This window comes from Dipteris shenzhenensis, chromosome 25 (assembly GCF_047967505.1).
Source record: "Dipteris shenzhenensis isolate YYH24624 ecotype China chromosome 25, Dip_SZ_1.0, whole genome shotgun sequence".
NCBI classification, from domain to species: domain Eukaryota; kingdom Viridiplantae; phylum Streptophyta; class Polypodiopsida; order Gleicheniales; family Dipteridaceae; genus Dipteris; species Dipteris shenzhenensis.
The window spans coordinates 16,973,067-16,988,685 of NC_141620.1; the positions used below are offsets into that span (position 1 = coordinate 16,973,067).

General features: G+C 43.9%; 1 protein-coding gene across 3 annotated transcripts in view; it reads right to left on the reverse strand.

Annotated features, from left to right (window-relative positions):
• LOC147885525 (Peptide chain release factor 1) overlaps positions 1-15,619 on the reverse strand; it is a 67,409-nt gene that overhangs the window by 19,152 nt on the left and 32,638 nt on the right. The window contains exons 3-6 of one of the 3 annotated variants that reach the window (XM_087396372.1): positions 7,904-8,002; positions 7,214-7,367; positions 7,062-7,110; positions 6,872-6,950 (exon numbers count right to left, since the gene is read on the reverse strand). In XM_087396372.1, the coding sequence (XP_087252498.1) occupies positions 6,872-6,950; positions 7,062-7,110; positions 7,214-7,367; positions 7,904-8,002 (381 nt within the window). Of the gene's footprint in view, positions 1-6,871; positions 6,951-7,061; positions 7,111-7,213; positions 7,398-7,903; positions 8,007-15,619 lie in introns of all 3 variants that reach the window. The other 2 variants (XM_087396371.1, XM_087396373.1) reach the window with 2 other exon arrangements.

Genomic DNA, 15,619 nt, shown 5'->3' on the forward strand with positions numbered 1-15,619 from the left:
AGATGTATGCTGAAAAGCAAACACATGCCTCATAAATTTTGGCTAGAGGGTTTGATGTGTGCCAATTACATTTTGAACAGGGCTCCCACTAAGGCTTTAAAAACAAAAACTCCTTTTGAGGTCTGGAATGATAGGAAGCCTTCAGTGGATCACTTCCGAGTCTTTGGATGCCTTGCCTATGCACATGTGCCAGTTGAATTTAGGCACAAATTGTCAGATAAAGCCATCAAATGCATATTTGTTGGATACAGTGCAGAAAGCAAGGGGTATCGTCTCTACAATCCTGCTACACGCAAAGTCATTGTAAGTAGAGATGTGATATTTTCTGAAAATTCAGCTCACACTCAGGCTGAATTTCAAATGCCTTCATCTTCAGAGGATGTCTTTCAAGGGTTGCTACCCATTGCTTTGGATTCCCCTGCTGATTTTTCTGATCCAAATCAGAATTTACAGCAACCTTCAAATGCTTCAGTTCCGCCACAGGATGTCTTGCCTCCTCCACAGGCAGTGGAACAGGTGGTGCAGCAAGAAATTGCAGACATACATGCAGCAAAAACAGTCCCAAACTGGCTGTTACAGACTCTCAGGGAGAGTAAACTTGATGCTCCGTTACCTGGCAGGACTCGCAGTGCAGCAAGGCACATGGAAGGTGCTAATTCAGTGGAATCAGCATATGCAGGTACTCTCCTTGATGAAGAGGAGCCTGCCACATTTGAAGAGGCAAAAGGTAATGTGCATTGAATGAATGCCATGCACGATGAGTTGCAGTCCATTGCTAAAAATCAGACTTGGGATGTTGTGGACTTGCCACAAGGTAAACATGCTATTGGCACACGATGGGTATTTAAAGTCAAACGGAAGCCAGATGGCTCCATTGACAGATATAAAGCCAGGCTGGTTGCTAAGGGCTATGCTCAGAAAAAGGGCATAGATTATGAGGAGACATTCGCTCCTACATCCCGGATGACCACCATCCGATCAGTAATTGCAATGGCTGCACATTTTGAGTGGAATGTTCATCAGTTGGACATAAAAACAGCCTTCTTAAATGGGGACTTGCTGGAAGAGGTGTATGTCAAACCACCTCCGGGCTTTGAAATTACAGCAAATGCACTTCAAGTATGCAAGCTCAATAAAGCTTTATATGGGCTGAAACAGGCCCCTCGTGCATGGTATGCTAAGATACATGCCTTTTTGACCAGCAAGGGGCTGCACAATAGTCCTACTGAGAGCACCCTCTACATCAAGATGGATGGGGGGGAAATATTAGTCATCCTTCTTTATGTCGATGACTTACTACTCACAGGGTCCAATGAAGAAAAAATTGCAGATTTCAAAGCTGATTTGCAGACCAACTTTGACATGTCAGATTTGGGGCTGCTTCACTTTTATTTGGGAATCCAGTTCTCTCATGAGAGACGTGGCACTGTTATGTCTCAGTCCAAGTATGTTCAGAAACTCTTGGACAGATTTAACATGCAAGAGTGTAAGCCCATAGCCACTCCTATGGAGTCGGGGCTGAAACTCACAATGCATGATGCAGGAGAATCAGTTGATGCCACTCTTTACAGTCAAGCTGTTGGATGCCTCATATATCTCTGCAACACTAGACCTGATATTCAGTTTGCAGTATCTCAGGTGAGCAGGTACATGCACAGCCCCAAAACTATGCATTGGCAGGCAGTTAAGCGCATCTTCCGTTATTTGCAGGGCACCAAGTCTTTTGGCTTACTATTTCCCAGGGGCGGTGACTTGCAGATGCATGCCTACAGTGATTCAGATTGGGCTGGTGATTATGACACTAGGCAGTCCACTAGTGGCAATTGTTTCTTTTTGGGTAAATCTTGCATTTCATGGCTGAGCAAGAAACAATCTACAGTGGCTACCTCATCATGTGAAGCTGAGTACAGGGCAGCTTTCACAGCAACAGTTGAATGTGTCTGGCTGAGACGTTTATTTGCTGATCTTCATCTGTCTTTGGAGGGTCCTTCTCCAATTCTCACTGATAGTCAGAGTGCCATTGCAGTGGCAAAGAATCCAGTGTTTCATGCTCGCACGAAGCACATTGAGGTTCACTATCACTACGTCAGAGAGAAGTTGCATGCAGGAGAGATCAGTATGATCTTTGTGTCCACACATGACAACGTTGCAGATATTTTCACCAAAGCGCTACCACATGAGAAGTTTGAGGCATTTCGCAGTGCCCTGAACTTATATCCGTTTGGTGATTGATCAGCCTTGTACATGACATTGGCACTGCAGGGGGGTGTTAGAATTATAGATATAATTCAGCAGTGACCAATGTAATATAATAAGCTAGTTAGGGGCACTTTTCCCTCTTTAAGAGGTTTTTCCCCCTAAATTAGTTCACTAACTATGATTAGTGACTACTAAGGTTTTGTCACTAGGACAAAACCTTATCTTTCTCACTTTGAGTTGTACTCTCTCACTCTATTCTATTGCAACTACGTCTTCAGCTTCCAAGCTTCCTGCTCTCTCAATCTCTCTTGCTCTCACTCACTCCCTTTCCTTCATGGAAGAAAGAGAGGGAGCTTTGGAGAGTGTGTGAGGCTGACTGACAGAGAATATCTCATCATTGTGCATATGAGAGTCTGAGAGAATGAAAGGAAGAAATTAAGTGCAGGATACATGAATTAGTTCATTTTGTGAGTTTTTGTAAGGAGAAGGCTAGATAGTATAGATCCCACAATATTCATGTTGGAAGTATAAGGGTCAATGCCCCACTTGTAAGCCCCCAAATGAGGAGAGCTCAGGGGCTTGACACATGCATAGCATTGTGGGTGGATGGACCAGTAGGGGGATGGCCGAGGCTGCCAAATGGGCAGCACAATGGGTACCACATGGACAGAAGACAGAAATTCTGATTTGGGGCAACCCAAAGGGCCATCAAAGTTTGCCTTTGAGGGCTGCTTGTGGAGCTGAAAAGAGCCCAGCCATGAGCCCAAATGGAGGGCACAAGATCTGCAGCAAGAAAAGGGCTCAGGGAGTGAGTACCTGTTTGGCAGCAGCAGCAGCAGGATTATGTGCAACCACAGGTACAGATCTCGAACAGATGCAACTGCAGGTCCCGGGCCAGCCACAGGAGCAGCAGCAAAGGCTACAAAAGGGAAAGACTTATAGGCGCAGAAAACAGCAACACACTGGTCGGCAAAGAGCAGTCTGTGGTTGGCCAAATTGCCAAATTGGAGGAATTGGTTGGCCAGATCAGCCTGCCAGTCGGAGGGTCTGTAGCCAGTCAGCCCTGCTTGGAACGGCTTACTGCTACATATCAAGGACACCAGGCAGGAGGTCAAAATTACTTCAGAGACCTTGGACTGGACTGCATCCAGAGCAGCCAGAAGGAATCTAGGAGTCTAGTCAGCCTGCAGATCAACTAACCTGAGTGAAAAGCAGTGGGAGTACCACATCAATGGAGTGTTCTTGAAGGAGCACAAGTCCTTGACAGTTACAGCAGACCTGGGTGCAGATCACCTGTAGGAGAGCATAACGACTGCATGAAAGGGAGCCTTGCACATCAGAGCATACTTTTGCAGGAGTGCTCAACCTATAGCAGCTACTGAAGTCCATTGGGGATATATAGGAGTCGTCTACAGCAGAAGGATCAGCAAACAGAGCCTGTTTTTGGTGGCTTACCTCGGCGTATGTTTGCTGATGGTGTTGTCACAGTTTTAAATACATTCGTACTTAGACATTACCTCTATTTGTGATTTATTTTGGCTGAATATCTGTGAATATTCTCTGCATATCTCAAGGGTGCTCTCTACAAGCACATGGAACGAGTTGGCATAAAAATTTTGATGTGAGATCTCAAGCTCTTTCTTTATTCTGCTGTGTTAGGGTTGGATGTAGCAAGCAATCCTTTTCTCTAACATTTCGAGTGTGGAACATGAGGTTATAGTGGGTCTCACAGGAAGACATGTTAGAATTTATTAAATCTCGTGTGGAGAGAGAGGGCTGCTATTTGAGGGTGCCTGCCCAGAGTGAGGTGTAGGAATGAATTCTCTCTCGCTGTGTTTTCCACAGGGTTAGTTGTCAGTAAAAGGCGAGCTTGTGACTCTGGTCAGGGTCAGGTCAACCCGACCATATCTGGTCGGGTTAGTCGGCTGGTCCCCACTCGGTTGGTTGGTCAACAAAAGCCAGGGATTTCCCTATAAATAGGGTCCTTCTTGCCACTCTAAGCGTTCCATTTCATTAGCGCATATACCATTTGCTGGCACTGCATTTCCATGCTATTTTCAAAGTTATCTTGCCTCAACTTGTGTCATCTCTCTGGAGAGCATTTGGGGCCAACGTAGTTTGCTGCTGAGGTGTGAACAGTTCCGAGTTTGCTACTGGCTAACCTTGTAAGTTCGCATACCGAACCCATATTAGTCACTTCCAATAGAACCCACCCTCCCTTACTGCATTGCACATGGAAGAAACCATCGCCCATGTTTTGATAGTGTGGTGATTGCACATGTAACATCAAAGCACAAGATCATGTAGCAAGGACAGCACAGGACAAAGATGAACCACTATCGAAGGCAATCTAAGGGCATGGCCAGTCCAGGACGCAGGCAACTGTCTGAACAAGGCTGGTGCAAGCATGGACAGCAAGGGATTCAGAATTTTGTGAAGAGGGCATCGTGGCAGCCTCTTCTTTTTCCTACATCCCTATCCGGCCTCCCACCCACCCTGCCTATCCCTTCGTTTTTTACATCCGCCCTCCCTTTCATAAGGGTTGTTCATACGAATTTCAGCACAAGTGTGAGAGTGCTTGGAGTTGATGCATGGCACCCCCATGTATAGCAAAGAGGACAAACTTGACAGATCAAACTACGCTCGTGCAGATTTCATTCGTCTACAAGGGTCTCTGGGAATCATTCAGGGCCATGAGAAGAAGACTAAATGTCCTATGAGCACGAGCATTGGACCAATATCAGGAGAAGGCTTTCCTTGTGGACTTGCAGGATTGGAGGACTGTGATTCTAAGGTGCACTCGGCGCTAGTGTGGACCATTACAAAGGAGGTCTCCTTGGAGGTGCAAACCATAAACAGTGCTTATGAATTGCAGTCCAAGTTGGAGGGTCTCTATGCTAAAAGATTCTTCTATGCAGGCTCTCACATTGCACGGACAGCTCTACAGTCTCGATTTTTCTATAAGTAGCTCTATTATGTTGAGGGTCAGCTCTAGAGCCTTGATTTTTCTACAAATAGCTCTATGCAGCCATTTTTAATGAAGGTCAAGGTCATCCATGACCAGGTATTGGCAATGGGTGCCACCTTGTCCTCTGCTCAGTTGGTTCCACACAAAGCTTCCACACAAGTATGATTTCTCGAGCATTGCAATGCCATGTCACGAAAAATCAATTGGATTTTGATGACATCCGCTCCCTTATCTTGAGGATAATTTGTTCTACTGTCCCAAGGTAAGGGTAAGCTGAAGGAGTCTCATGGTGGTGATCAGGCACTTTCAATAGTGCATAAGAAAGGTCAGAGTCGGTCGTATGCCTGTGGGAAGAGATGTCTCCTAGCAAAGCATTGTCAGTCTAAGGACAAGGGCAAATCTAGCGACAAGGACACGAATTCATCAACACAGGCACAGAATGACAGGTCAGGCGAGACCCGAGGGCAGCTCTTCCTCAAAATCAGACTACCCCACATGTTGCAGCCAAAGAGGGCTTGTCGGCAGGAGACCAGGCTGATTACAGCTCCTATAAACTGAAATCTCACAAGTAAGGTAAGCTTTACAGTTGGAGCTATGAACTAGATGTGTTCAAAGTTCATTGCTTGCTGTAGCAGAGACTATGGACAGGATGTGTTCAAAGTTCATTGCTTGGTGTAGTAGAGACTATGGACACGATGTGTAGAGAATTATTGGACGTGATGTGTTCACCGTTCACTAGCACGGGATATTGGGCAGTGCTTATCCTACAGCTCATCATTCTTTCCGTGAACTTCTTGTACAATGGTGTGGGAATTCCATGCCAAGCAGATCTCTTTGCTGTTTTGTGGTGGCATTGTGTTTCAAGGAACCAGGTTGTCAGGTGCTCTCTCCGAGGTGATTCCAGTATTCATAGGGCTGGATGATCCATGGTTGCATCTTCATCAGCTTTTCTTCTTTAGACTTTTGCACACAAGAGTTATAGAGAGGCTGTTAGAATTTATTGCATCTCATGTGTGGAGAGAGGGGACAGCTATGTGGGTGTGCCCTCCCAAAGTGAGGCTTGTGACCCTGACAACGGTTGGCAACTGACCCAACCAGGGTCGTGTCAACCGACCTGCCCAAGTCGGGTCAACCCAACCAGATCTGGTCGGCTTAGTTGGATGGTTGGTCAACTAAAGCCAAGGCTTCCCCTATAAATAGGGCCCCTTTTGCCACATTGAGTGTTGTACTTCATCCACACTCACACACACGCCATTTGCTGGCACTGCATTTCCATGCTATTAACGAAGTTATCTTGCCTCAACTTGCATCGCTCTCTCTCAATTACCCTCTCGAGTTTATGCTTTTGCTATGCGTGCAACCTTGACAAGACACCCTTTTCTAAAGATGCTCCATAAGGAATTTGAGCTCTGTATATCACACAGGACCAGTATGCCACGGCATTATGCAGGAGTTTATGGTACTTCAGAGATGACAGCTTGTCAAAGGTTCACGCGAGGTAATTATTGAGACAAAATAGGTCACCAATGAGCCATGAAGGCAACTTTGATCTTACAGGATATGAGGTCTCAATTCGTGCACAATGAATTCGCAACACATTTCGATACTCAGATCAAACTCACTCTTTATACATTCAAATCAAATGGACAATTTATCCTGATACTGCTCCTAATCAGCTGTCCTGATAAAGAGACAATCACCCACCTTATAGCCTCGGAGGCTGGTCTCTGTGATGCCAACCACATCAAACTTCCAAAACTTATTTTGAGCATACCGTTCATACCTGATAACGAGAACACATAACTTTAGAATCTGATGAAATCAAACCTACAAAGCAAGAGACATGCCACACTAAGAAAAACATTCCAAAAATAGCCAACTGGAACCAGCGCACATTTTGAAGAGATCCATTGCAAACAACGATGCCTCCTCCCCACCAGTTCCTGGTTAAGCATCCACAGATACAACTTCAAATATGACCTCTTCCTTCAAACAGTCGATAGAAAACACATCAGTAATTTTAAAGTCACATACACTGCCAATCACCTGCTCTGACCTCAAGAATGCAACTTCTGCTGTCAGCTTCATCTCTTGGAAGCATCTTCAACAGGAGTTCCTGCTGCATAGATTTTTCTTCCTCAACTGCAGACTGCAATTCTTCAGCAGCCATCTTGCAAATGTCCACCTCATCTGCCGACTCCTTCAAAAGTAGTCTTAAATTCTCAATTTCCTGCTTTGCAAATTCAAAAATCATGGCATCATATGCACTGTTCACAGAAAACATTTTTCTCAACAAATCACAAAACTTGGGGTTGCACATTTTGAAGGTTTTCCTTGAGAATTTGCAGATTTTCAAGCCAAAATATAACTAAATTGCCTAAAATTTTGCAGATTTTATAAAATTGAGAAAACATTTTTTACGGGTGGATACTAAGATGTTGCAGGTTCATTGAATATGGTTTGTAGGTTTTTGGTGAACACTGATCATATGATTGCCAAATTCACAAATCATGGCATCATATGATTGCCAAATCAAAGTTACTCTGTAGGGTTTTTACAGCATGGTTGAGCTTAATTTGTTAGTGTCTGAGTTCAATTTTTTAATAAGGGTATAACTCCATTATACACTTTTTATACTGATGATGCACACTGGCAGACATGCTCAACAAAGACACAGCCTTACAACAAAGATAATAGAATAATCTCACTTGAAAGACTCTGCAAAACCAAACATACCTTTTGCTTCGCCCTCAACGCTGAGATTCCATGCATAAGTTCTTCCAATTTCCTCAATTCTTTGTTTATTCTTGCTATTTCATCGGGTGAGGCATCCATCTTCCTTCAAGTAAACATCACCCATCAGTAAATATAATAAACAGAAGTCTTACCAGCAGAAAATAATCAGAACATATGAGTAACAAAAGATGTTCAGAGATCTGATACTTATGTCTAGAGACTCAAGCTTCATGTCATGCTTTATATTGCATGTCAATTGGCATAATGAGCAGGCAAAGGTAAAGAATTGCAGAGTGCAGCAACCAAAACAAACTTAGCCACAATTTATTCGATAGTGAATTCATGAAGAGAGACCAGAAATCCTTGAAGCATAAAATCATCATGTGATAGACAAGATATGATGTCCATATCATTCTATTCATGTGATACTTCAAAAATACTGCTCTTGTCCTACTTGAAATATACTTTGCAAGATTCCATATAATCACAAGCCCACTATGAAATGGCACATATGTTCAGCTTAATGCTACGACTTGTGCAAGTTGCACCCTGGGATGGTGTCCTCTAAAAACCACATCTATGTAATGGCCTCTCCAATCTCCTCCTCATACAAGTAGCAGAATATCCTAGCGCTTCACTCAGCAGCCTCTGTCACGGCTACTCCAAACATAGGATTATGAGAGAGTGGTCCAATAACGTGTGTTTCTGTAGCATAAGGACATTCATCAGGCTTCCAACCAAGGCCCAGTGAAGATCCTGGCAAAGAATTAGGTGGGGAAGTGGGAACACGGCCCTCTGAGACCTCAAGGCCCATGTAGAATATTCTACATTGGGAGTACTTCATATAAAAATCTAGCTCAATGCAGCAGTGTGCTAAAGGCATCACCAACTCCAATTCCACCTTGTTGACAAAGAGGTTCCCAACGAGTGAGTTATCTTCCTTGACTAGAGAAAGACAAACGTAACCTTCAAGGGGGGTATCCTCCCAAAAATCCAGGGAGCTCTTGAGAAGATGAAGATGCTGTGAAGGCTGCCGAGAGGTAGAATGTATTGTGCTAAAGGCAACACTAACCCCAATTCCACCTTGTTAACAAATACGTTCCCAACGAGTGAATTGTCTTCCTTAACTAGAGAAAGACAAATGTAACCTCCCAGGGGGCATACTTCAAAAATCAGTCTAGTATGAATGATGCTTCAACAATCAACATGTGTCATGAACTAAGTTCTAACTTCTATCTTCTAACAAGTTTGAAGTTACAACAATCTCAAGTTTGAGAGGGAAGATGGAGAGGTGAGAAAGGATAGAGGTAGAAGGAGGATGGGGATGTGAAAGAGGATGGAGAGGTAGAAGGAGTCGGAGGAGGATGAGAGGGAGGAGGAGGATGGAGAGGTAAGAGAGGAGAGGTGGTGGAGGGATGGAAAACTGAGAGCAGGCTGAGGATGGAGAGCAGCTCCTAGCTTGCAGGATGGAGAGGATGGAGCGTAGCCTGGCAGGATGGAGGGATGGAGAGGAGAGTAGGCTGCGGGGCCCAAGAATCAAAGATGGAGAGGCTGGAGAGCATTAGGATGGAGAGCAGCAACACGGGAGGTGGTGGAAACAACGAACAAGAGGCAACGAATCGGCAAGAAACGGTTTAATCAAAAGAGGGCAAAAAACAGTTTAACCAAAAGAGGGCCACAACAACAACAAAAAACAGTGATTACGAAATGGCGAACAGCATATCTAGAAGAAATGCTGTTCTGTTTCTGCATTTCCGTTTCCAAGTCAAAAATGGCCGTTTCTTGTAACTATGCTTGGTAGGGGAGGGGGATTGGAGGGCATGGGCCTACCAAGCTCTACACATGAAGTAATTTGCCTCTCCCGTGGGAGAAACAGGAGGTGGGTTGTGCCAGTGCTAATCCTGCAAGATCAATCGATCTTAGTCATGGCAACTCCGATGGCTAGGAAACCCAAGGAAGCCCGTCTTTATAGTAGGAACTTACGTTGGGCAGCACTCTTAGAAGACTCTACCACACTCTCAAGCAATGTCATTCAATCCCAATCTCGCAGGACAGAGATGAGTTCGAGCGATAGCCCATACTCAAACGTTCCAACATTGGGTGGGCACAATGGTATATCAGTCCCACACCCCTAGGGCATGAAGTCGACTCTCCCGACAGCCCGAGCAGAGGCTGAGCGCGCTCGGCCACCTTTGCACTCGTTTGGGCCATTCTCCAAAGGTAGGTTCCTCTCAGATCCTTTATCTTTAACATGACCACGACAAACCCCACCCAATCTTTTTCAATATCAATTTGATTGGGTTACTCCAGATGGAATTTAAGTGAGGGGACAAAGACCAAGGAAACGAGAGTCTTAGACACAATAGAGTGGCAAAAAATCAAAGTAGTTGGCCGGTTGGGACGGAGTTGGACCATCGACCCCAAACCTTTTTTTTGTGGGCATGATCACTCTACATAGCAACTCTAACGATGGGAGAAGAAACCCTTGCATGAGGTGCAGTTGCTCTAGGCGAGTCGTTCTGGTCATCCAGGGAGCAAATGATGGAGCTGCCCTTCTTCTCCTACATCACTGGCATTGGTAGACGGCTTTAGTGCCAATTCATATGCATCCAAATTCGATTCTCGGTTAAGATGTATTAAAGAGACTCGCATTAACAATATATCCAATCATTCATACTTAATCGCCACAAATAACTTGGGATAACACAACGTGCGACAGGTACACTGCTTCCTACGCCTTCTTCTACCTACCCATGCACAAAAACTCTTTTTTATATGGGCAAGATCACTCTAGGTGGCGACTCTGATATAGGAGAAGAAACCCTTGCGGGAGGTGCACTGGGATCTAGGCAAGTGGTTTGGGCTATCCATGGTATAGCACTTGGAGCAAGTGATCAAGCTGCCCTTTTTCTCTTACACCACGGATATTGGTAGAAGGCTTTAGTGTTCCCATCACCAATTCAACAAATCATATGCATCCAAAGTCAATACAAGGTTAGGATGTATGCAAGAGACTCGTTGTGACCTAGTACAGACCCATGCACAAAAACTCACCAAAGTTTGTATGAGTCATTCCTAAGATACAGACATTTATATCTTCAAATAAAAATTTATCAATCTCTTGTGCACCAAACACGCGAATGCGTGTGCACGTACACGTGCGTGTGCGTGTGTGGTGGAGATGGAGAGCTCCTCTGCTCCCCCGTCCTTCCCCGTTCCAGCCTCCGTACCTCCGTCCTTGTTCGTACCTCTCCCGCTGCTCTCCGTACCACTCCCGCCGCCCTCCGTTCAACTTCCACAACTGTCCGTACATGATTCGCAGCACTCTGCGCCTGTTTCATTTCAGTCCGCTACAGATGCATGTCCATCCCCACTTCCTGCTACTCCAATAGCTTCTGTCTCTACCCTGTCTCCATCTGTTTCCATCCCGGCTGCCTTTGTTCATACTTCGTCTACCCTAGCCACAGCTGCTCCTGCTCCTGCTCCTCTCCTCTTTTCCTCCTTTGTCTCTTCTTTCCCTGAGAGATCTACTTTTCTTGCTCTTCACTATGTTCGTAAAAAGAAACGGGACTCTCTTCCTTCGTCCATTTCGGAAGGGGTGAAGGCAACCAAGTTTGATTCTTCTAGCTTCCCCTCTACCTCGCTTCAGAAAGATCTGCTTTGTCAATTGTGTGATGATTCAATGTTTTTGCCTTCCACTGCTGGACTTTCTTTACGCCGACCTCTCTCCCCTGAACCTTTGCTTCAAAGTATTTGCCAAGAACAACAGCTTGGTGTTTGTTTATATTTTATGGGGAGAGTCATGGCAGTGTCTAATTTACAAGCCTGGTCTTCGGCTGCAGTGGGTGCTGGCAAGATTACAGCTTATGTTTTTTTGGGAAAAGGATTTTAATTTGCACGTTGTGCTTCTATGGACATTGTTTTCCACTTAACTTTGGGTGAAGTACATGGGGCAGGCCATTTTGCAGTTGCTATGCCTTGGGATCCTTTATTTGATCCAGCCCGATCGCTTCTCAGCTTTTGTCCTGCTTGGATTACTCTTAAAGATTTGCCGGTTCCTCTCATCCAGCATGTGCCTTCTCTGGAAGCTCTACTAGGCCGTGTTCTTTTCATTCCTAAGCAAGATTTTCTGGTCACCAACAAAGATATACGGGTGTGTGTTCTTTGGGATATGGAGCAGCTCATTCCTTCATACTTGGAAGTGGATTTTGGACTGCCTCACCCTCTCCAGATTCCACTTCGTTTTTCCTCCTTTCCAAATGCCTGTTATAAATGTCAACAATTGGGCTATTTTGCTAGAGTATGCCCTTCTCCATGCTCTTCAGCTAATGCTCAAAATCCTTATGCTCCTTCATCTTGTTCCTATTTCTTCTTCCAGCATACAGGAAGTTAGGCATTTTGTTAAACCCTCTAAGGTTTGGAGAAGAGTTCAGGAAGACAAGGTAGTTAAAGATTCCAATCCTTTTGCGGTTTTGGCGGTTCCAGATCCCATTACTACAGTGCCAGATTCTCATGTTCCTTGTGATCCTGCTTCTGTAAAGAGTGAAGTTGCAATGTTGGATGCTTCCTCACTGCTGGACAATTCTGCTGTTATGCAAGATGTCATGGATTCTTCTTCTATTCAGCAATTTCCTGCAGTAGAGGAAATTTTAGAATGCCTTTCAGCTCCGAATACAAATGTTCAGGATGCAAGAGTTCCCTTCTCCTTGGAGTTTCAACCTCCTTTGATTGAGAACACTGCTACAGTGCAGCCATCTTTATAGGGCCTTTCATCTCCGGCTGCAGATGTTTCCTTTTCACTGGAGTCTTCTCGTCCTTGGTTGAGACAGGTTTTTGATCCTGTGGTTCAAAAGTTCCGGTTGCCAGCCTATATTAAGAAGAACCACAAGGGAAAAAACCAGCTTTGTTTTATTATGGTGATGTCACTCCGTTACATGCTTTTCTGCAAGCTAATAATCTTACTTTGGAGGATATCTTACTTGATGCTCCTCCAAGTGACTTGTAATCAGTTTTATATTTTTTGGCAGACTTCTGAGGTTTCTCTCAAAAGCATACTTGTAATCTTTTAAACTGTTGTACTTCATGGTGGGTTTTTTAACTCTTTTTGAGGTTTCCCACAAAGAAATATATGATTTCACCAAAAAAGTGTGTGTGTGTGTGTGTGTGTGTGTGTGTGTGTGTGTGTGTGTGTGTTAAAAAACACTTCTTTTGCACTAGTTGTTCTTTACTAAAGCAGCATTTACTACTTTTAGTTGTCAGTATTTTGTTGTGAGTAGTAGCTGTCCCACTCTAGGACAGCTATGAATGTAAATGTTTTCTTAATGCAATTTTATTTTTAAGTGTGTCCCCTTTCTTGAGCTTGCTTTTTGTAATATAATGCCGATTGGATTTCACCAAAAATGAAAAATGTGTGTACATGTGTACTTTTATATATATACGTGTGTGTGTGTGTGTGTGTGTGTTTGCGAAAGTGAAAAATAGTTTGGGCTTATGTCAAGAGATTACAGCCAGATATAGTGGCCGTGCAGGAACATAATCACCATGGGTATGCAGGACAGATTCGGCTTTTTACAGGACATGATATTTCTATGCGGGGGGAGAAATCCTTTTCTAGAGTGGTTATTCTTATTAAACATGCCCTTCAGCCTGTTGTGGCTTCTAATGACCAAAATGGTCGTTGGATTGTTATGCAATGCATTGTGCAGGGAGAATTATCTGAGTTTGCTGCAAATATATGCTCCGCAGTCATCACGTCATAGAGCTTCCATTTCGAAAGATATGTTGCAATATCCTTGGAGGTAAAATGCCTTTCTCTGTGGGGATTTCAATAATGCACCGTTGCCAAGAGATAATTCGTCTGGTCATACGAACATGCTTGTCTCTGAGAGAGTACAATGGGCTTAAATTGTTGTCTCAGTTTGGTCGAGTAGATCTTTGGAAAGAGACACATCCTTTCTTTCTGGTTATAATAATGCGCAGTCAGCTTATCGGGCATGTTCAGATCCTTGTATCTATTCGATGCACATCAATATGCTACTTTTACCTGTAAGATGTGGGCAGATCATGCTTTCCCACACTCGGATCATGCTCCACTTTGGTTAAAGCTGTCTCTTTACAATATGTGGAATGACAGACTGCCTGATAGAAGGCTGCTTCTTGTCAGCAACAATTATTTGCAGCATAAGGAATATAAAAATATGATGTGCGATGCTTTTGCTCCTCTTTGGACACAGTGTTGCATACATGCTGATTATGTTCGGACAGCATTTGTTTCCCGCATTCAAACGGTCATTCATGATTATGGTAGAACTTACATGCACAACCTCAAAGAGAATGTTGCTAAAGCTAGAGATGCTTGCCAGAATGAGATAAATTAGTCACCTTCAGGGTTTGTCTCCAACTGAGAAAGATTGCCTATGTCAAACTAAGCGATTCCTTCAATGCAATGACCATAGAAAAATTGAGAAGTGGGAAACCAGAGCCAGGCAAAGGGCCTTCACAGATAAGGATTGTTCCTCTAAGGTATTCTTGAAAAGCTTACACTACAAAAGGCAAATTGAAAATATCTACCAGGTTAAAACTTTGGATGGTTGGACTAACTCCCGAGCGCAACGTGCTCGAGCATGTGTTCATCATTTTGCTACTCAATTTGGGCAAGCTGACTCGCACTCCCGTACTGTGATGTCCGCTTGACAAGAGCTTCTTCAATATGTCAATCCTATTTTATCTCCACAGTAGGCTGTGAAGCTTGAAGATCCTTTTCAGCAGTGTGAACTCAAAGATGCCATTACAAAATGTGGAAAATGAAAAAGTCCGGGTTGGGATGGTCTTACAGTGGAGTTCTTTCTAAAATACTGGGATATCATTTCCCCGGCATTATTAGCTATGGTTAACCATCTATGGGAAACTTGGCAGATGCTAGCCAGTTGGAAGAAAGGTCTGGTTAAATTACTCCCTAAAAAACACTTGTGCAAGTCATTAGACCCATTACTCTCATGCTTGTCATCTATAGCTGGTTGCTAGGATGAGAGTAGCCCATATCAAGGATTATGTGCATGAGGGGCAGCACCCATGCAATATGGCTTTATTCCATGCAGACACATTACAAATAATATTGCCAAAGGTATACGTGGGGATTGAATATGCTAAGCATATGTTCTCCTACTGTAGGTAGATATTGCAAAGGCTTTTGATACGGTTCAATGGGATTTCATCTCGTTGACCATGAAATCTGCTTCTGGGAAAAAATGCAGAATCTTATTTACTGGCTATATCCAGATAGTAAAGCTGCAGCAGCCATTTTGGCAGGTGATACTAAATATCAACACTTTTTTATTCAGTACGGCAAGGTTTTCCTCTCAGTGCTATGTTTTATGCCATAGCTACTCATCCTATGCTTTGTTACATGGATCATTTAGTAGCTACCGGCGCATTGCAGGGTCTGGAAATATCTGGTAGGACATGCATATGCTGATGATTCTTTCTTCATGCCTCATAATACAAAAAGAATCTTTCAAGTCTCATGCGTGCCCTTCAACCCCTGGCTAGGCCCTGACGGCACAACAATATACCCAAAAAAAAGTCTCATGCGTGCCCTATCTTTATGAAGCTGGTCTACAAGTAAATCTTAAAAAATCTAACCTTCTGTCTCTCCATCTGAAAGATTGGCATTACATTTTATGGCGGAAGGACATTTCATTGCCAACTCAGCTGGTG